This window comes from Anomaloglossus baeobatrachus, chromosome 2, assembly GCF_048569485.1.
Source record: "Anomaloglossus baeobatrachus isolate aAnoBae1 chromosome 2, aAnoBae1.hap1, whole genome shotgun sequence".
In the NCBI taxonomy this organism is placed as follows: domain Eukaryota; kingdom Metazoa; phylum Chordata; class Amphibia; order Anura; family Aromobatidae; genus Anomaloglossus; species Anomaloglossus baeobatrachus.
Window position 1 is genome coordinate 706,200,481 of NC_134354.1, and position 23,387 is coordinate 706,223,867.

A 23,387-nucleotide genomic window follows, 5' to 3' on the forward strand; every position below is an offset into this window, starting at 1 on the left:
ATATTGCACTGCACTTGGATGTCATCCAAGTGCAGTCCAATGTTTCACTCGCACCCATAAACTTGTATGGGTGCGAGTGACACGGCTCTCGCAGACAATCGCAGCATGCTGCAACTTTTCTGTCATCCAGAATCTGGATGAGAAAAATGCTGACCATATGCTCTCCCTCATTGACTAAAGGGCCATTTACATGCTGCGACATCGCTAACGATATATCGTCGGGGTCACGATGTTTGTGACGCACATCCGGCGTCGTTAGCGACATCGCAGCGTGTGACAGGCTGGAGTGACCATAAACGATCGCAAAAGAGGCAAAAATCGTTTGTCTGAGAGAGGTCGTTTATTTATGAAAAATCGTTGTCTGGTAAGTAGTGATGTTGTTCCTCGTTCCTGCGGCATCACACATTGCTATGTGTGACACCGCAGGAGCCACGTACATCTCCTTACCTCTGTCCACCTGCAATGAGGAAGGAAGGAGGTGGGCGGCATGTTCCGGCCGCTCATCTCTGCTCCTTCTCTGCTATTGGACGGCTGCCGTGTGACTTCGCTGTGGCGCCGCACGAACCGCCCCCTTAGAAAGGAGGCGGTTCGCCGGCCAGAGCGATGTCGCAAGAAAGGTAAGTCCGTGTGACGGGTGTTAGCGATGTTGTGCGCCACGGGCAGCGATTTGCCTGTGACCGCACAACCGACGAAGGCGGGTACGCACGCTAACAATATCACAATATCGATACCGATATCGCAGCTTGTAAAGTACCCTTAACATTGGTCCGAGTGCAATACGAGATTTTCTCACACTGTACTCGTCCGACTCATACACTTGTGTGAGCATACCCTAATACTGATGTCCACTGTGAGTCTTTTTATGCAGAGGACAATGACCGGGGGGGGGGGGGGGTTTGCGATTTTGTCATTTACAGTATGTAATTTCTCTTGTGGCAAATCTGTGTTTTATTTGTAAAATTTTCCTATTTTCTTGGATGAGATGTGGAAAAGCCACAGATAAATAAATACATATATACTTATAGTGCATTTGTCGCGGGTGGAGAGGGGTTTTCGGGAACGCCGCTCGCCTGGGGGAATCTTTGGCGCTCGGGTCCGATGCTTCTGCTCCTCGGTGGCTCGAGCACGGGGCCGAACCCGGGGGCTCGAGCAGCACCTCCTCGCCTACGAGTGAAAGGGGAAGGTTTGGTAGTGGGATGTCGGTTGTGACACCACCCACGGGTTTGTGGTGATGGTGGGCACCACCGCTGCTGATGACGGGGGTTCCCGGGAGTGATGGCAGGGAGCAGCTGAGGTGTTGGCCCCTCCGTGGGTAGGGGCGGTTGGTCCTGGGGCCCCGGTTGGGGGGAGAGGTGTTTTCTTAGATGGATGTTGGTGGGTAGGGGCTAGGTGCAGGTGCCAATGCGAGGATGCAGCGCGGCAGCGATACGGTTCAGCGCTGTGCCGGATGGCACTGGTGTACTCACTCAGGTAGTCAATAACAGAGTCTCTGGTAAACTAAACGGCTGGATGGACGGGGCCCACAGTCGGCTGCGGCGTCTTCACTCTCCCCGGAAGGGTTGATGGCGGCTGTCTTTCCCTGCACCTGTGTGTGTTTGACCCCTATGGATTCCCACGCGTGGTCTGCTCCCCAGCTTGTACGTGTCGGGAGAGCCCGTTTTGCCCGCAGGGGCTGGCCCTTGGATCTCTGGCCGTTGGCGGTGGCTCTTATCCGGACGGGTTGGGCTGTTGCCTTCTGACGGGACTTAGGTGGGAATGAACCCCTGAGGTCCAGACCGCAATCAGAGAATTTGACCTTTACGGCGGCTTCCGAGCCTAGTCGGGGTCTGAGTACCCTGCCTTGGTGCTTAGCTTCAATCCGCTCCCCGGTTCGGTACCGGCGGGCCACTGCCCGACCCCGGTCCTACGGTTCCGCAGACGTCCACTAACTCCTTAGACGGCCACCACCGTCTGCCGACCTTGCTGATGGTGCCTGGGCTCCAACCCAGACACACACAGTCAGCACTTCACTCCTCAACTCCAACTCTCAAACTGCAACTCCACTCTCTACTTTTCCCGCCTCCAGGCCTGTGAAATCCTCGGTGGGTGGGGCCAACCACCTGGCTCCGCCCCACCTGGTGTGGACATCAGACCCTGGAGGGGGCAACAAGGGTTTTTGTTTGACGGATGTTCCCTACCAGGGGTGGGTGTTTGTGTGTGTGTGTGTGATGTTATTCTGTGACCCCTGGGGTCCAGGGCGTCACACATTTCTGCAAGATTACATGTCTAAGAGTGCTCATATACAGAGTAGTCTCAGTGAAGACATTGAGCCTACAAGGAAAGATGTTTGATTACAGCTCTGAAGCTTACAGAAGTGTAAATGCAGTTTGGACAGTAATTCAGGATCAGGATCTGTTCCCTGCAGTGATATCCTCGTACATGAAAGTGACTGCTGCAGCCAATCACTGCCCTCAGCGTTCTGGTATGGTAGGTATAGTACAGGACAGCTGAGGTCTGTGATTGGCTGCAGCGGCCACTGAAAAAAAAGACTGAGACCGATGGGGACCATTAGAGTGGCAGGTGTGGAGTTAAACAGATGAGTGTTAGTTTTTATTTTCAACTTTTTTTGCACAATGTTTTTAAGATCCCGGACGCCCTCTTTAAGGGCAGAATTGGCGGAACATCTGGCAAGTCACGAGTTGCTTAGTCCTTGCTGGGAATAATCATCAGAATGAACACGCGACAGATTCCTGAAACTTCCTGGTCTTGGAATTTGTTACAATAGTAGTAAAAAGCTTAAAGTGCACAAGAGATAATGTCAGGGACAAGGATGGCTGAAGCAAGCCAGAGTCAGCAGAAGTCAGCAGAGGAAGTGGAAAGTGCTGGGTCTGCACTCACAGGAGAGGGAAGGGGGGCAGAGGAAGAGGAGACAGCAGGAAAGAGGAGGAAGACAGGAGTACAACATCCTGAAAGCCACTGGGATGGAAAACAAGGGGGAAAAGAGGTGAAGAAGAGAAAGGATTAAGGAGAAGAGGCAGAAGCGGTGTACAGAGGTGAGCACAGACTTCACCAGTGTTTTTGTTTCTTTAGCACACTCACCCTCCCCTTCTCAGTCCCTAAGTCCTTCCTCCCTAATCAAGTTCATTCAAGAAATGTGAGGAGGTGACATGATCTGGAGCGCTCCAGGTGCAGCCATCCAGCCCTGACACTTTATTGATGAGCAGTGTACAGAAGAGGAGCTGGCGGCAGAGGTAAGACTACAACACCCATCATACACCCATCCTACAAGACCACACTCAGCTATCACCACTCAGACAATGGCTCTTGGGACTCCTTTGTGCGGTGCTATGAAAGGGATCAGATATTTATTTCAGATTTGACCCCAGTGACCATGTACAATGTAGGAGGATGGAAATCTCCGAAATGTTAGAAACACATTACAACAAATGGTCAGATATTATCAGTGATCACAGCCTTGTGTCCATGTAGGTATCCCAAAAATGTACGGGAGATCACAAGGAATGACCAATCTCTAGTGATTCTTACGTCTCACTTTATCATGTACAGAATCTAATACACACGAGTGGGAACCAATGTATGTGATCACGGGATATAATACACAGGTATACACATCCTTCTGGAGTGTGTATGTGTATATATATATATATATATATATATATATATATATATATATATATCAGATGTACAGTCTGGCGGGTTTATATACAGATATTCTCTGCATATACCCACATCTCATATAGATCTGATAGGTATTTATACACACATGTCAAGTATATACATACACATCACACATAGTATTTGTATAAACACACACTATATACATACACATCACACAGAATCTGATGGGAATGTATACACACTATATACAAACACATCACATATAGAATCTAATGGAAATATACACACACACACACTATATACACACACTATATACAAACATGTCACATATAGAATCTGCTGGCAATATATACACACGCACACACTATATACATACACATCACACAAGATATGATGGGAATATATACACATATACACACACTATATACAAAAGTCACATATAGAATATGATGGGAATATATACAAACACACTATATACTAATACATCACATATAGAATCTTATAAATATACTAGAAGGTGGCCCGATTCTACGCATCGGGTATTCTAGAATTTACGTATTGTGTAGTTCATGTATGATTTTTGTTATATATATATATATATATATAGATGTTGTTGTGTGTAGTTACCAAGTGTTTGTGTAGGGCGCGATGTGTGTGATGGGGGGTGAGAGCAGTGTTGTTTGTGTGTTGCGTTGTTTGTGGAGCGCTGTGTGTGTAGCGTTTGTGTGTGTTGCGCGGTTTGTGTGTGTGTGGTGTGTTTTGGGGGGAGGTATGTTTTGTGCAATGTGTGTGTTGTGCGGTATGTGCGTATATTTGTGTGTGCAGCGTTGTCTGTGTGTGGGTGTCTGTGTAGGGCAGTTGTTTGTGGATCCCAGTGTGTGTGTGTGGTGTGTTGTGCAGTGCACGCACGCGTGTGTGTGTGTGTTGGGGGGAGGTGTGCACTTCCCATCGTGCTCCATCCCCCATGCAGCGCACTCCCCATCGTGCTCCATCCCCCATGCAGCGCACTCCCTATCGTGCTCCATCCCCTATGCTGCGCCCCCCCCCCCCTTCGTGCTCCATCTCCCATCCTGCGCACTCCCAAACGTGCTCCATCCGCCATGCTGCGCACTCAGAAACGTGCTCCATCCGCCATGCTGCGCACTCCCAAACGTGCTCCATCCGCCATGCTGCGCACTCCCCATCGTGCTCCATCCCCCATGCTGCGCACTCCCAAACGTGCTCCATCCGCCATGCTGCGCACTCCCCATCGTGCTCCATCTCCCATGCTGCGCACTCCCAAACGTGCTCCATCCGCCATGCTGCGCACTCCCAAACGTGCTCCATCCCCTATGCTGCGCACCCTCCATCGTGCTCCATCTCCCATCCTGCGCACTCCCAAACGTGCTCCATCCGCCATGCTGCGCACTCCCAAACGTGCTCCATCCGCCATGCTGCGCACTCCCAAACGTGCTCCATTCGTCATACTCCGCACTCCCCATCGTGCTCCATCCCCCATGCAGCGTACTCCCCATCGTGCTCCATCCCCTATGCTGCGCACCCCCCATCGTGCTCCATCTCCCATGCTGCGCACTCCCAAACGTGCTCCATCCGCCATGCTGCGCACTCCCAAACGTGGTCCATCCGCCATGCTGCGCACTCCCAAACGTGGTCCATCCGCCATGCTGCGCACTTCCAAACGTGCTCTATCCGCCATACTCCGCACTCCCCATCGTGCTGAATCCCCCAAGCTGCGCACTCCCAAACGTGCTCCATCCGCCATGCTGCGCACTCCCAAACGTGCTCCATCCGCCATGCTGCGCACTCCCAAACGTGCTCCATCCGCCATGCTGCGCACTCCCAAACGTGCTCCATCCGCCATGCTGCGCACTCCCAAACGTGCTCCATCCGCCATGCTGCGCACTCCCAAACGTGCTCCATCCGCCATGCTGCGCACTTCCAAACGTGCTCCATCCGCCATGCTGCGCACTCCCAAACGTGCTCCATCCGCCATGCTGCGCCAGCATCAGCCTCTCTACCCGCAGCATCAGCCTCTCTGCCCGCAGCATCAGCCTCTCTGTCCCCAGCATCAGCCTCTCTGTCCCCAGCATCAGCCTCTCTGTCCCCAGCATCAGCCTCTCTGTCCCCAGCATCAGCCTCTCTTCTCCCAGCATCAGCCTCTCTCATCCCAGCATCAGCCTCTCTGTCCCCAGCATCAGCCCCTCTGTCCCCAGCATCAGCCTCTCTGTCCCCAGCATCAGCCTCTCCTCTCTGTCCCCAGCATCAGCCTCTCTCCTCCCAGCCTTCCCCAGCATCAGCCTCTCTCCTCCCAGCCTCCCCCAGCATCAGCCTCCCCCAGCATCAGCCTCTCTTCTTCCAGCCTCCCCCAGCATCAGCCTCTCTCCTTCCAGCCTCCCCCAGCATCAGCCTCTCTCTCCCAGCCTTCCCCAGGATCAGCCTCTCTCCTCCCAGCCTCCGTCCTCCCAGCCTTCCCCAGCATCAGCTTTCCTCTCCCAGCCTCCCTCAGCATCAGCCTCTCTCCTCCCAGCCTCAGCCTCTCTCCTTCCAGCCTCCCCCAGCATCAGCCTCTCTCCTTCCAGCCTCTCTCAGCATCAGCCTCCCATTCCCAGCCTTCCCCAGGATCAGCCTCTCTCCTCCCAGCCTCCTTCCTCCCAGCCTCCTCCTCCCAGCCTCCTTCAGCATCAGCCTTCCCCTCCCAGTCTCCCCCAGCATCAGCCTCCCCCTCCCAGCCTTCCCCAAGATCAGCCTCTCTGCTCCCAGCCTCCTCCAGCATGCCGTGCTCCTCTGCCGACACTCACACACACGATCGCATACACTCACACACACCCGATCCCGACACTCACACACACCCGATCCCGACACTCACACACACCCGATCGCATACACTCACACACACAGACACTGACGATATTGCACATACGCGCTCACAGTCACAACATCCGGAGATACCACATGCTTTTGGCCATGTGATCCTCCGTCAGGTCCTGGAAGGTCACAACAGCACAGTATCGAGGCCGAGAAGCAAGCGATATCGCCGGATGCTGTGAGTGTGTGGATGCGATGTGATGTGTGTGTGAGGTGTGTGTGTGAGAGTGAGTGTGATCTGATGTGTGTGTATGTTTGTGTGTGTGCTGTTATGTGTGTGCGTGTGGATCTTCCGCCGCTGCAGGACCTTGATGCGCTTGTAACCATGCCAACGCATCCCGTCCCCCGCTCGCACGGGAGCCCACACCACTCCCGTGCGAGCGGGGGATGGGGGACGGGGGGGGGGAGTACAGTACTCACCTCCGTGACAGCCGTGTCAGTTCGGGGAATGCGCGGGGGGGGAGAGGCGGGGGGGGGAGTACAGTACTCACCTCCGTGACAGCCGTGTCAGTTCGGGGAATGCGCGGGGGGAGGTGGGCGGGGCCAGAGCTAGCGTGCGTTGCGTGAGGGGGGCGGGGCGTGGCGTGGCCGAATTGCCAATGCCTGCAGGGTGCCGGGGCGAGAGGCCAATCTGTGGGGGGGGCGGAGCCTGGGCGAGCGGCTGGCCAATCCGTGTGGGGGCGCAGCCTGGGCGAGCGGCCAATCTGTGTGTGGGGGGCGGGGCCATGGCGAGCCCAGCGGACAATCAGCTTTGTGTCACCGTAAGGACACAATTTTGGAGCATGACAGACAGACAGACAGACAGACAGATAGACAGACAGACAGAATAAGGCAATTATATATATAGATAAACATACACACATCATATATAGAATCTGATGGGTGTATGTACAAATCTGCTGAATGTAAATGTCACATTTAGAACCTGATGTGTATATATACCAGGTCCTTAGTATATGCACATCTCACGTAAAATCTGATGGGTTTATACAAATATCATTACATACATGTCACATTTAGAATCTGATGAATATATATATATATATATATATATATATATATATACTGTATATATATATATATATATATATATATATATATATATATATGTGCACGCATCCTCTATATGTGCAGGTCACATATACAGTAGAATCTGATGTGTATATGTGTGTATACACATGTCACATATGAAGGCTAATGGGTCTACATATACACATACTCACATCATATATAGAACCTGATGGCTATGTATGCACATGTCCCATATAGAATCTGATGTCCATATATACACACATGTCTTCGGTGTATATATACACAGGTCACATATAGAATACAATGTACATACACATCCTCAGCATGTAAATATGTCATACAGTTTTCAGTGTACACATATAAACATCCTCAGTATACATACATATCACATAAATAATCCAGTAGACATACATTTGCTTTTATGTGACATGGCAATTAGTATTGTATACTGGTATATTAGTATATTATTTAGAAATGCATACCTATAAATATTGCGCAAAATGTGGTTAAAAAGTAAATTAATAAATGTTAAAAATATTGGTCTGAACACCACGTCTGCAGAAACTCTGAACATCTTAGGCTATGTGTGCACTATGACTTTTTTGCACTTCTCAAAAACGCTGCGTTTTTGGCCGCAAAAAACCGCACCCGCTGCAAAAATGTAGCAGTAAAAACGCATGCGTTTTTACGTTTTTACCGCATTTCGGTGTGTTTTTGGCTGTGTTTTGCTGCATTTTTGATCACTGCGTTTTTCGTTTAATATTTCTTTATTGTTTTCAAGAAAAATTATATAACAAAGCATGAATATAGATAATTTTGTAGTGCCCGGTTTTACAGAATATGGAAAAGTTGCAGTTTGGTCTGGGCATTTAAATCTTATACAGCATATACTACAGTGAACTTTATCGTAGGTCTTACAAGAAAAATTCTTCATAACATCCTTAATGACATCTTATCCCAAGTATATATCAATCGTTTATCTTTTGTTCTATTTAATATGTAGATGCCAATATCATTCTGTATAATCTTGCCATATATTTCAACAAGTAAACCTATGTACACTAATTAGATAAGCAAGAGAAGGAAAAGAGGGGAAAGAAAGAAAAGCAAGGGATGAAAGGAGAAGAAGAGGGAGAAAGAGAAGAGAAAGAAGGAAAACACGAGAAAGAGAGAAGGGGAGATTCTGTAGGGTTCTGTAACGTGGATCTCTGCGTTTTTCTGCATTTTTCCAATGCATTCCATGGGTGAAAAACGCAGTAAACATAGGAAAGAATTGACATGTCCATGTTTCTTTATTTTAGCTAAAAAACGCAGATAAAAAAAAGCTGTGTGCGGACAGTAAAAATGAAAAGTCATAGACTTTGCTGGGGAAGCAAAGTCATGCAGTTTGGAGCCCAAAAACGCACAAAAACGCACCCGAAAAACACGCAAAAGCGCTCAGTGCGCGCATAGCCTTATTGATACATTGAGCTCACCTTCTTAGTATGTAGGATGCACAGCACACAGTGTATAGTAGGTTGGGTGGACGGGCGGGATACCACTCTGTATTTAAGTCATCAATTAAGACCCTGGCTCTCTGTGTGCCACTGGTACTTCTTTAATGGGCAATTCAATAGATTTTCAGTCTATATTGTCCGACCTTCATCAGGCTCATCAGTCAGAGAAAGGCTCGAGCAAATATAGGATAGCGCTGTAAGGCAAAGCCATCACTGCCGCTGGCGCACATAGCTCTGGAGATGTAGTATATGGATACATGAGCGGCCGGTAATGTTTATTTTGGTTTCTAGGTGTATTTTACTACAGACGTATCTTATTGAAGTCGCTACTTTTATCTGTAACTTCTGGGAGATCCCTGTGTGTAAGCCGCATATGAGGCAACGTTAGTATCTCAGCAGCCTCCATTGCAGAATATGTCCTGTTTGATGTGAATAGTAGTACTATGGGCATAACGGTGGCTCAGTGCTTAGCGCTGGGGTCCTGGGTTCAAATCCCACCAAGGACAACATCTGTAAGGAGTTTGTATGTTCTCTCTGTGTTTGCCTGGGTTTCCTTCGGGTTCTTCCCACACTCCAAACACTGAAAGGGACTTTAGATTGTGAGCCCCAATGGGGACAGTATAGATATAGTATAGATCTAATATAAACAGTGGGACTAGTCCAGAGAATATATGCGCCACTAGTCTAGTCCTGACTAATTACGGTAGCGTTTAATCAGCAGTGATATAAAAGTGTTCCGACCACTTGACGGAAACTGGTGGTATTTGGGGGCCTTGGCTAACCTGACGGGTCCCTTTAACTCTTGGTCTTCAGTTATTTTACTTATTCTCCATATAAACAAAAAAGAAGGAGGGTGGCCGATCTTTCCTGAAAGACCAGAAAGACTAACCGATGCCCAAGTTTAAAATATAGGCTCCTAAAATATTTCCATCTTCCTAGGATGACCACATCTGAGATTAATCAAAGCCCCCCATTACACGGACAATCTGCTTGGCTAGACAGCCTGTTATTTCAGGAGGAAGGGGAAATCTGTGGACCTCTCTGGCACTTCCAGAAAAAGAATACTCTGAACAGGGATAAACCTTCAATGCTTTGAACTAGTTTAGAAAAACATGGTTATTTTGTTTCCACAGCGCCACACCTGGCTGCAGGTTAGATGTGGTACTGCAACTCAGCTCTGTTAACAAACAATACTTATATGTTAATGGTGTCATGTAAATAATATGGGGGGCTGCCATTTATTTGGGGTGACCACATGTATCCGTTATAAATCTCCAATGAATTCACATAGACTAGCACCATTAAGTTTATGGTTTGTTTGCCATATTGCTCTCCTGGAGTTATTAACTCATTTATAACATGTCCTCACATTGAAGGAGAGGAAACAGATACCGGATAAGGCATTGTAATTGCTACTGATACCTGGCATTGAGCTGGTTAGTTTATTACGTACCATTTCAGACACAATTGGATGGTAATTAGGGCTGACATCACTATAATAGATAATTACTGGATAAAGGAGTTGTCTATCTTCAGACAAGATTGGCCTTCAGTACTTTAAAGTACCTAGTTAGGCATTACTCCCTGTCTTGGACCCTGCAGCTTCAGCGCTGTCTCTGCTTCTCCAGCCTCTGTAGACAGCGCTGCAGCCAGTGGCGCAACTAGAGTTTGATGGGCCCCAGTGCAAAATTTGGACCTTGGCCCAACATGTTGGTCAGTAGCTTTACATTTAGCGTTCTAAATGCTATAAAGACATATGAGTTGCCCTCCCCCCATTATGTAGTAATGTTCTCCATTCTGTACAAATATACCCTATCCTGGGCTTCTTCCTGATAAATATGTTCCCCATCCTAGTAGATATGTCCCCCATCCTGGTAAATGTCCCCCATCCTTGGCCCATCCTGGTAAATATGTCACCCATCCTTGTATATATCTCCCATTCTGGTAAATAAATCCCCCATCCTGGGCTCCTTCCTGGTAAATATGTCCCCCTTCCTGGTATGCATGCCTCACATCCTGGTAAAAATGTCCCCCCATCCTGGAATATATGTCCCCAATCCTAGTCCCCATACTGGCATATATGGCTTCATCCTAGGCCATATCCTGGTAAACATGCCCCCCATCCTAGAATATATGTTCCCATCCAGGTTTATATGTCCCCCATTCTGGTGAATGTCCCCCATCCTTGACCCATCCTGGTAAATATGTGCCCCATCCTGGTATATCTCCCATTCTGGTAAATATATCCCTCATACTGGACTCCTTCCTGGTAAATATGTCCCCCATCCTAGTATGTACAGTATGCCTCACATCCTGCTAAAAATGTCCCCCCATCCTGGTATATATGTTGCCCATCCTAGCCCCATGCTGGTATATATGTCCCCATCCTAGGCCAGAGCCTGGTAAATATGCCCTCCCATCCTAGAATATATGTTCCCATCCTGTTTTATATGTCACCATCCTGGTAAATGTCCCCCTCCTTGAATATATGTCCTCATCCTCGGCTCCTCCTTGTATACATGTCTTGGTTTATTTGTCCCCTCTTGGTTTATTTGTCCCCCCTTCTGATATACATGACCCACTCCTGGTTTATATGTCCCCCTCTTAGGCCTCTCCTTGTATATGTCCCATTTTGTTTCTTATAGCAAAAATATAAGAAACATCATACTCACCCTTCCTGGCTCCAACATTGCACAGCGTCCTCCTGTGTAGCCAGCCCAACTTGGCCTCACAGCTGACATAGGCATCCCTGCTATAGTGACGCATGACGTCACTGTCATGCACCGCCCTCAGTCACGCTGTTAGCTGCCAGCCAAACAGCTGGCAGCTTGCATTGCAGTACAAGAACTTGAAAAATGTCTCTGCGCTGCGATGCATTCAGCTGGATGTGTACCCTAGGATGCATATCCTGCTGAAGCAGGCGCTGGAGTTGGCAGGCCCCCTGCACCCCTGGGCCTGGTCATGATCCATGTAACCGCGATTGTTCTCCCTCTGCACTATGTGTTAGAGTATCTAGCAAATTATATGAATATCCTAACATTTCCCTGCAACCTGAAAAAATGTAAGACCTGCCCATTTATATTGACAACGGACAAGATACAGATTCCCAGATCACTTCAGGACTACAAGATCCCAGGTACCTTCAGCTGCACTACAACCAATGTGGTGTACTTAATTATATGTACCAAATGTCCAACTGGGGGTCTGTATGTAGGGGAGACAGGACAACAGCTCCGGACAAGGATGAATTCTCACCGCCACACAATTAGAGAAAAAAGGATGGTCTTACCTGTGGCCAAACATTTTTGTAACCCAGACCACAGCATCATGGACATGAAATTCCTGGTATTGAAAGGGAATTTCAAGTCCCAAAGAGACAGGAGAGTCTGGGAGTACAAACTTATGATGACTGGTGACACATTCAGAGCAGGAATGAATGTGTCTCATGGATTTATGTCTTTTTACATCAATTAAGAAATGTGCTCTTCAGAGCATCCGGGGGCATCCTAGCTCTGGACGAGACCCCAATCAGAGGACAATAAAACTTTCACACTGCTTATCTATGAACTGCAGCAATATTTATGGCCACAACAGTTTGCCCTCTTGCCATAGTGATAGTTCTGCTTCATATAACTTGTTTTTTTTGGGGTTTTTTTTTCACTGCACTATTCTGTCCTGTTGTGTATAAATATGACTCTTCAGATTTTGTGTTATACCATGCCTGATGAAGAGACCTGAGTAGTCTCGAAAGCTTGCTATTATTACCATCTTTTCAGTTAGCCATTAAAAGTATCAACTACTGAGGACCTCAGTTCTTTTAAACAAATCTTTTTTTTATGAATATCCTAGACAATCCCCTAAAACAAATGTGCTAATTGTGCACTTTTTTTCCCTGTCTTGTAGCTGCCATTCACTGACATATAAATTGGTTTATTCAATCTTTTATTAGAAAAGATTTTGCTTCCGAGTTTGACTACAGTTAGTTATACGTCTTCATCATTAACTCTGAGTTTGTGTATTAATTAACACAGTAACTATTATTGGCGTATAGGACGCGATGTTCAGTGTCTGTACACACGAGTACGGGGAATTCATGCACTTGTGACCTAGAACTGCAGGAGATGATTGTTGTTTTATGCAACAAAGATTATATGATAAGGAAGACTTGACTCAACATGGAAACATCACTTTACAACTAATCCTAATAATTACTGGCTGACTGCGGTCCGGGCAGATACAGGAGCCTTAAGGCCCTGTCACACACAGAGATAAATCTGCGGCAGATCTGTGGTTGCAGTGAAATTGTGGACAATCAGTGACAGGTTTGTGGCTGTGTACAAATGGAACAATATGTCCATAATTTCACTGCAACCACAAATCTGCCAAAGATTTATCTCTGTGTGTGACAGGGCCTTTAGTGTGCGTTTAAAAATTTGATGGATTATAAGGAACAAGGGTTCTAAGAAGAATCTTTTCCCAATAATCGTGAAGTCTAAACAGGCGACTAATCATCATAGGACATGACAGTCAATGGACACGAAACAGAATGCCCTATCCTGTCTGAATCCATAAGTCTGCAGTCACTCTATGTAACTGCAGACTCCTGAATCCTCACATCACACGCACTGTTCAGATTCACCGGTGTAAAGGCTGCTTTACACACAGCGACATCACTAGCGATGTCGCTCGTGAAAGCACCCGCCCCCGTCATTTGTGCGTCACGGGCAAATCGCTGCCCGTGGCGTACAAAATCACTAGTACCCGTCACACATACTTACCTTCCTAGCGACACACAGGAGGCGTCCAATAGAAGCGGAGGGGTGGAGAGCTGCCACATGAAAGTCACGCCCACCTCGTTGCCGGAGGACGCAGGTATGGTGTAGTTTGTCATTCCTGGGGTGTCACACGTAGCGATGTGTGCTGCCTCAGAAACGACGAAAAACCTGCCTCCAAAATCAGCGACATTTGGGAAATGGACGACGCGTCAACAATCAACGATTTGCTGAGTAGTTCTGATCGTTAGCGGTCGCTCGTACGTGTCACACGCAACGTCGCTAACGAGGCCGGATGTGCGTCACGAATTCTGTGACCCCAACGACATCTCGTTAACGATGTGGTTGCGTGTAAAGCCCCCTTTAGAGCCAGGAACTGCGGTCACGTAGCCATGAGTATCCAATATGCAGACTTCTGGCCAGAAGCCGACTAGAGGGGCAAAGCCTCACTCAATGCAAGAGTATTGAGCGAGGCCATATCCCTCTATTCAAGATGTGGCCAGAGCACATCGTATACTCACAGCCATGTAAGCGCTGTTCCTGGCTCTTAAACTGGCGAATCTGAAAAGTGCATATGTTTGAGGATTCAGAAGTCTGCAGTTATATAGAGTGACTGTAGACTTATGGATTTAGACCAGACAACCCCTTTAAAGGGATTCTGTCACCAGGTTTTTGTCACGTAATCTGAGAGCAGCATATTGTAGGGGCAGAGATCCTGATTCCAGCAGTGTGTCACTTACTGGGCTGCTTAGTGTAGTTTTGATAAATCACTGGTTAATCAGCAGTAGATTAGCATTAGAGGACTACTTGGCGTGCTTCAGGTAGTCCAGCATATTTATGAACTCTGTATAACTGCTAGATCTGCAGCAGAGAAAACATTGATTTTATCAAGATCAAGCAGCTCAGTAAGTGACACATCACTGGAATCAGGGTCTCTACATTATGCTGCTCTAAGATGGGGGAGCAAAAACCTAGTGACAGATTCCCGTTAAGGGAAGTGTCTTTGTAACATTACTCGGGGTGATGATTGTGGGGCAGGTACTTGTTTCCATGTGTTGGCACGCTACAGAAAGATGCGGGTCCACAGTGTGTGTTTGGTTGTACTGTTGCTGCTGTGGACATCTTCAGGTGCAGCCCTGCCGTGCTCTGAGCCGTGCCAGAACCCTTTACTACCAAGATGAGGAATCCAGACAAGTTTGTAAAATCAGAGTCCTTTTTACTGGAGGCTAAACTTAGGTACAAAGGGTAGTAGGTATTACACTTGTAGGTTCCTTCTGCGCAATACAAAGGCACATGCATAATGGTTCCAGATGGCGACACAATACTTGTGAATGTTTCAGATGAACAGCGTGTCAATAGCGGTGACTCCAAACTCTTAGGAATTAAAAAGGTTGTCCGACCTCGAAATCAAACATATTTTTTAAGCTAATCTGTGCTGTATTGTAATATATGACACCCCTATAAAATTAGATTTTTCTTTTTACCTTTCGTTCCTCCTGAATTTCACTAAATTCTCTGCAGTCACTTTGTATATTTGCACCTCTACCAAAACTCGACAGCTCCCTATGTTTGTATACCTATCATCACAGCCAGAGCTGACATCACCTGGTCTCAGTGTCCAGTCCTGTTAAAAAAACAGTGTGGGGTCCCCCCATTGTTCATAATCAGCCAAGGTACAGCAGACAGCTGGGGGCTGGTATTATCAGGCTGGAAAGGCCCATGGATCTTTGGCCCCTCCTAGCCTAAAAATAGTAGACTGCAGCCACCCCAGAAGTGGCAATTGCATTAGATGTGCCAATTTTGGTGCAGTACCCGTCTCTTTGCCACCGCACCAGAGCAATAGGAATCAGGGTAATGGTTCACGGGGTTGTGAATGGACCACTAGCATCAAGCCCTGGTATTAGCAATGGATGGGCATCTATCAGATGCCCCCATTGTTAGCCCAGTAGATGTAAATAGAAATAAATAACACAAAAAAATATTTTATTTTAAAAAACACCCCCTGAGTCGAGCCGTCATTCCCCAATTTATTAAAGTTTAAAAAAACTCTTGAAGTTCCACCATAATCCACATAGAGGTCCTATGACGTTCCACAAAAACGAACTTGAAAGATATAAAAAATGAGAATTAAAGAAATAAAGACAGGACAAAGACCCTCATACACCAATTTATTTAAAAAAGCAAAAAAAAAGTTCCGCCGTAATCCACGTGGAGGTCCCACATGCTACTGCAGTGATCTCATGAGGTCACCACAGTTCACTGCCAGTGGCTGTTCTCACACATCAGCCAGCAGTGGCTGCTGTGCCAGCCTATGGGGTTCGTTCTCTGAACATTCTTCATAGGCTGGGCCACTGAGTCAGGGAACGTAGTGAGACCTCCATGTGGATTGCGATGGAACTTTTTTTTTTCTTTTTTTTTTTAACAAATTGGTGAACAAGGCACTGTGTCCACCAAGCAGGTCCGATGTAGTCCACAGCAAATCTGACGAACAATCTTTATGGAGCAACTTTATGACAGACTGACATCAGTAACGTTAACGCTCATCAGTGTCTCCGAGTTATGAACAGCGTAGAGGGACCTTGAAAAAGCATTATCATTACTGGTGTCACCATTTTTTGGACGTTTAAGGTCAAAAGTGACAGGGTGACTCTGAGGAGCAGTAACGTTACTGCACAAGCCCTAACATAGTATATATTACACACCTTAGGGCTCTTGCAGACGACCGCATAAATCGGACAAGTGCTATTTGTCATTGTGACAGATGGCGCTCCTCCCCATGTTATTCTGTGTTATGCATGTCTGACTTTTTCCTATAGGTTTATGAAAAAAATCGGACCACACTTGAATGACATCCATGCACCTAATCACGCCACTACTGCCATGCCCACGGTAGTGACGTCCATTAAACCGGGCCCTCTAGCTAGACAAAGTACACCATTCCACAGCGAAAGATACAATCCTAAAAGCACTGCAACAATTTATTCCACGTGGCTCTCCTCTTTTGGTAACTCCCTTGCCTTAATTTACTTATCCACAATGTTTCTATCCCCAACCTTTATAGGCAACAGCCCTCCTGCCCTCATTTATACAATTGTTTCCCATCATGGTCCCCATACTGACCAGATTTTACTGCCTTTCTTTTTTCCATATGTCTTTGCACATATACTGTATACATTCAATGACCTCTGTAGTCTCCTGGGGAGACTCTCTGTTACTTGGAATTTATGTTTTTCTATATAATTCATAGGTTTTATACAGTATGTCTTGTATTATATTTTCCCATATACCTGTATCTTTTCACAACCCTATCATTTTAATGTACCTGTTTGAATTTCCTTTTATGCAATATGGCTTTTATATACCCCCTATCAAATGTTTCCATGTCTTTTGTGTTTTTTTTGGTTGTTTCCATCATTGCCTCTTTTTTGCCTACTTTTATGTTTCATTCCATGTCGGTTTTTTCTTACACTGTATATTCTTTTTATTGAGTATTGTTGTCAATTTATGTTTACATTTTGCGATAAAATTGTTTTTACATTCCAGTGTACATTTCAAAAAGGTCATTGACCTGAAGCATCACACATGTACCCACACGCCACGTTATCCTTAAATAAAGCCTAATTTTCATTTCTCTGAGTGCCGGATTCCTACAATTTTTCCATGTATGTGTTTAAATGCTCCGTCACATTCTCTATGAAGTATTACAGATTATGTTGATACTATGATAGTAAAGAAGAATGAACATGCACAATAACTTCAAACCACATTAAACCTGTGGGTTATGAATTCTAAAAACAAAACTGCATATCTGAGAATGTACCATGTTTTAGTTATTTTTTTCCTTTTCGTCTTAGCTCCAGCATTCATTGACAAGATGTCAGCTGTAAGATTTGCTCCGAGGGCAGAGGTCGTTGAAGTCAATGGGTGAGTGATCAGCTCTGATAATATTTAAACAGTGTGTTAAGTATTAATATAGTAACAAAAAGGAGATAGCTGCACTCTGTTTTGCTAAGATGTCTGAAACAATGAATATGGGAATATAGACATGCATTACTGCTATGAAAAACATGTCAAAATTGAGATACGTAGCAAACAAAATTGGCCAGTTTTATGTGAGCCCAACAGCCAATTACAAGGCCACCTCATTTTTGTTGGGTCCCTATCAAACTAATGCCTTTTTTTGGGTTAAAAAAACTAGCAATTTATGGGCGGACAGGAACCTGCAAATGGAGAATTAAAATCGCCTGTGGCTGAAGAGCATGAGTACTCAATCAGAAAGCAAAACCCAAAAATGAGGTAGCCTTCCCGTTGGCTGTTGGGCTCACATAAAACTGGCTAATTTTGTGTGCTAAGTATACCCATTTTTACATTTTTTTTTATAGCAGTAATACTTCACTACCCCTGTGCTCCTCTAATGCTGCAGAGGCAAAGCTACCTCTGCTACTAGCCTAGGAGAGCACGCAGTTCAGACTTGGAGAGAAACCATGTTGCTTATCTGAACAGTCAGTCTTTAGGTACGCACGGCACAACCTTCTGGAAGGTGGGACGTAGAAGAGAGTTGGGCTTCTGAAGATTGGATGACCCCTTTGAGTGATTTCTTCCTTTTTACATTCTCTTGCGCTGATCACAGATTATACAGCTGAATGTAACCCTAGCAATCATCTCTAATCTATGGGGGAAAAGTTGAATTCAGCTGATGAGGCAAAAAGGGAAATTTAAGGAATCCTCTAGTTTGTCTCATTTTCATTCATCATATTGCAAAAATTTTTCAAGTGTACTGGTATTTGTATCACCATCATGCGGTAATTATCTAATTACCGTACATTCGTTGAGAGTGAATGGAGTGACACAAATATTTTATTTAGAAAAGCCCCTTTCCACACTTTCCCTAGTTCACCATTTTATTAAAAAAAAAAAAACCCCATGCAGGTCCGCTGTAGTCCACGGAATCCGATGTAGTCAATAAATGGAAACCTGAAAGACATAACTAGAGAGCGATAAAAACAAGACACTGTCTCTCATTCACCAATACATTAGAAAGCAAAATTTCCTGGTTCGAAATAGTCCAGCGGTTCCCATGATTTTCCTTTCTGTACATTCGATAACCAAGGGCCTTCCCAGCCTGATAATAGCAGCCCGCAGCTGTCTTGCTGGATTTGGGACCCCACGTCATTTTAATAAATTATTTATTAAGTTAAAAATCCTTTAGTGCCACATGATAGGTACTAAAGGGCGTAAGTGTATAATATGTAGGGGTATGACATTATATAGCTGCAGGATATCTATCATCTATCTACCTATATGTTTATGGGTTTTTTTTGTTGTATATGTGTGTTTGTGTATTGGGACATTGAACTCTTTGCTCTTCCTGGTTGTTCTGCTACCTGTGTTTAATCCAACTTTATTGAAACCTGATAAGTTTTCTTTAGATGCGTTTTTGGTGCATTTATGCTGCATAAACACACTAAAAGGCATATATTTTTTTACCTGCGGATTTTCCACATCTAATGCAAGTCTATGGGGAAATTCCGCACTGAAAACTCAGCTTACCTGCAAGATAAATTGACATTCTGCTACTTGGAAAATTGCACCACAGGGGTGTTTAGTGTTTACGCAGCGTAAAAAAAAGAAGCACAGTGGACATGAGATTTCTATTAGTCTCATCCACTTTGCTTGTACTGTAAAACGATGCATTTTTGACACAGCAAAAAAACGGGGTCAAAAACGCGAGTGGCACTCATCGTGGCCACGTACCCTAAGAGGTACTTTACACGCTGCGACATCGCTAGTGATTGCTAGCGATGTTGAGCGCAATAGCTCCCGCCCCCGTCGCTTGTGCGACATTTGGTGCTCGCTGTCGTAGCGAACATTATTGCTACGGCAGTGTCACGCGCACATACCTGTTCAGCGACGTCGCTGTGACTGCCAAACAATCCCTCCCTCAAAGGGGAGGTGCGTTCGGCATCACAGTGACGTCACTGCACAGTGACGTCACTGCGGTGTCACTAAGAGGCCGGCCAATAGAGGTGGAGATGAGCGGGACGTAACATCCCGCCCACCTCCTTCCTTCTGCATTGCCGGTGGAGGCAGGTAAGGAGAGGTTCCTTGTTCCTGCGGTGTCACACATAGCGATGTGAGGTGCCGAAGGAACGACGAACAACATCGCTACGTACGAAACCAACGATTTTTGTCTCTTTTGCGATCATTTAAGGTCGCTCGTACGTGTTACACGCTGCAATGCCGCTAACGACGCCGTGTGTGTGTCGCAAACACCGTGACCCCGATGATAAATCTTTAGTGATATCGCGGCATATAAAGTACCCCTAAGACTCATCGTGGCCACGTACCCTAAGACTCATCGTGACCACGTGCCCTAAGACTCATCGTGGCCATGTACCCGAAGACTCATCATGGCCACATACCCTTAGACTCATCATGTCCACATACCCTTAGAATCATCGTGGCCACATACCCTAACACTCATCGTGGCCAGATACCCTAAAACTCATTGTGGGCACATAACCTAACACTCATTGTGAGTACGTACCCTAACAGTCATTGTGAGCACGTACCCTAACACTCATTGTGAGCACGTACCCTAACACTCATTGTGAGCACGTACCCTAACACTCATTGTGCGCACGTACCCTAACACTCATTGTGAGCACGTACCCTAACACTCATTGTGAGCACGTACCCTAACACTCATTGTGAGCACGTACACTAACACTCATTGTGAGCACGTACCCTAACACTCATTGTGAGCACGTACCCTAACACTCAATGTGGGCACATAACTTAACACTCATTGTGGGCACATGACCTAACACTCATTGTGGGCACATGACCTAACACTCATTGTGGGCACATGACCTAACACTCATTGTGGGCATATGACCTAACACTCATTGTGGGCACATGACCTAACACTCATTGTGGGCACATGACCTAACACTCATTGTGGGCACATGACCTAACACTCATTGTGGTCACATGACCTAACACTCATTGTGGGCACATGACCTAACACTCATTATGAGCACGTACCCTAACACTCATTGTGAGCACGTACCCTAACACTCATTGTGAGCACGTACCCTAACACTCATTGTGAGCACGTACCCTAACACTCATTGTGAGCACGTACCCTAACACTCAACGTGGGCACATAACCTAACACTGATTGTGGGCACATAACCTAACACTCCTCGTGGGCATGTACCCTAACACTCATCGTAAGCACGTACCCTAACACTCATTGTGGGCATGTACCCTAAGGGTGCATGCCCACGATCAGTGTTTGCAGCGTTTTAGACGCAGCCTGCGTCCAAAACACTGCAGTGTACAGTACAAGCATAGTGGACAGGATTTCTAGAAATCCCGTGCTCACTGTGCTTGTTTTTTTCCGCAGCAAACACTGACCTGTGGAATGTCTTTCCAGACCACAGCATGTCAATTTTTGCTGCGGAATTGCATGCAGCGAGTCCTGATTGTGGGCACATACCCTAAGGCTATGTGCGCACGTGTGCGCTCTGCACCGCACCTAAAAGGTGCGCTTCAGAGCGCAGCTGAAAAGCTCCGTTCTGAAGCGCATGGTGCCGGCAGACAACGTGCGCTCTGCATGCTGCCTCTCCCTATAGACAGCATGCAAACCGCACGGAAGAAGTGACATGTCACTTCTTAGAACGCAGCGATTCGGACAGCAGCCGAATCGCTGCGTTCTAATATGCCATGTGCGCACGACTCCTGCACAATCTCCATAGACTGTGCTGGGGACGCAGGATGCATGCAGTTACGCTGCGCTGCAGATCGCAGCGTAACTGCATGTAATATGCACACGTGCGCACATTGCATAACACTCATCGTGGGCATGTGGTCTAAGATTTAGGAATCTGAGAGTGGGTTAAGTATTGAGTCAGAACTGTCTCCATCCCTTTAATTGCTTATTCAAAACATGAGAGACACCAATATCTTACACAAATAGTGATGACTATAAAGACTGAGCTATGTTGACATTCTTTATTGCTTTGTATTTCCACTCACAGTTTTGTTTATCAGTGTCAGAGGTCGCTCTTGGATCTGCTTTGTGAGCAAAGTATATTGTAGGCGAAATTAGAACAATGCAAATAACTTGCTGAAAAAAATATGCAGCACTTCTAGATGCAAAATCTTTGGTCTGGTATAATTATTGTATGGGTTCAAAATACGACTCATTGCTGAGATAATCCTATTTCTAATTTCATTAGACAAAATATATATTCATTTGTTCCGGGGGTATATTTCTAACGTCTTTTCATCATGTGCTTGGATGTTTGTTCAGTATATACATTAGTATATGTTTAGTTCAACTTTCCAAAAAAAAAAAAAACAAACTTCAACTTTCCAACACCTCTTTTGCTTACAGTGAATTTCTATTGCAGACACCTCCATGGAGTTGAATGCGTCAAAATTGGACATACTTTTTGCAGCACTGTTTAAACATGTACTCTAATTTATGAAGCTAGCCTTAGTGGCTCACAAATCAAGTTACATAAAGCAATAAATTATACATAAGATAGATATGTCCTTAAAGGGTTTCCACTACTAGGATAACCCCTTCTGATTCTGCTTATTTCCTCCAGTTAAAATAGAAGACTCTATTCTCACCTCCCGTTCTGGCGCCATTCCAGCACTGTCAGTAACTGTGGTTCGGGCTCACGTGACATCACTTGAGCCCCAAGTTCAATCACCACCGGCTTCTCTCTTCCCGCCTTTGCACCAAATGAGTTAACCAACAGGAAGTGACGCTGTGGCTGCCACTCCCTTCCTGTTGATTGCTCATTTGGTCCAAAGGCAGGGAGACAGAAGCTGGTGGTGATTGGACGCGGGGCTCGAGTGACGTCACAAAGTCATGTGAGCCCCGAACCATGGTTACTGACAGCACTGGAACGACGCCAGAATGGGAGGTGAGTACAGGGTCTTTTATTTGAACTGGAGGAAACAGGTGGAATCAGAAGGGGTTGTCGTAGTAAAGAAACCCAGAAAAAATAGTTAACAACCAATATACAAGCCACAATAACTACCATTTCTTATTACTTCTTACTATTTCTTCTGTGACTGTCAGCGTTATTGGAGTGCCGCAAGATGCTGACCCCTGTGACAGACATTAGTGGCATATCACTAGATTATGCCACCAATGAAGGATCAAATTAGAGATGACCTTTTTAACTCTCTGCCTAGCTAGAAGAATGCTATGGTAGTTCATGTGTATTCTTCTCGGCTGCTTTTCAGGCAGACGCTTGGTCATTTATTAAAGGGGTAGATAGCAGCAAGCGGCCCTGAGTACCCCATTTTAATAGTGTGGCGCTCAAGCATGTGCCCTACTGCTCTAATCAAAGTCTATGGGACTGGCGGACATAGCTGACAAAAATGTTTGACAACCTTGATCAATCGCACTGCGTTTGTATGAGTACATGTGCATGAAAAGCCTACAAATTTTTTTCAAAAGAATGAACATAAGCAATTGAATGTAAAAAGGACTTGCTGTTACAGCTTTTGAATGTCTTTAAGGCCTCTTTCACACGTCCATGCAAAACACACACGTTTTGCATGGTCTGTGGTGTAG

The 23,387-nt window shown here is 46.0% G+C and overlaps 1 protein-coding gene across 2 annotated transcripts in view; it reads left to right on the forward strand.

The window, feature by feature from the left end:
* The first annotated feature begins 2,645 nt into the window (after positions 1-2,645).
* LOC142290619 (phosphatidylinositol 3,4,5-trisphosphate 3-phosphatase TPTE2-like) overlaps positions 2,646-23,387 on the forward strand; it is an 83,195-nt gene continuing 62,453 nt past the window's right edge. Inside the window, exons 1-2 of one of the 2 annotated variants that reach the window (XM_075334588.1) lie at positions 2,646-3,032; positions 17,638-17,707. In XM_075334588.1, coding sequence (XP_075190703.1) covers positions 17,658-17,707 — 50 coding nt within the window. In that variant the 5' untranslated portion in view covers positions 2,646-3,032; positions 17,638-17,657. Of the gene's footprint in view, positions 3,033-3,146; positions 3,231-17,637; positions 17,708-23,387 lie in introns of those variants that run through there. The other variant, XM_075334589.1, reaches the window with a different exon arrangement.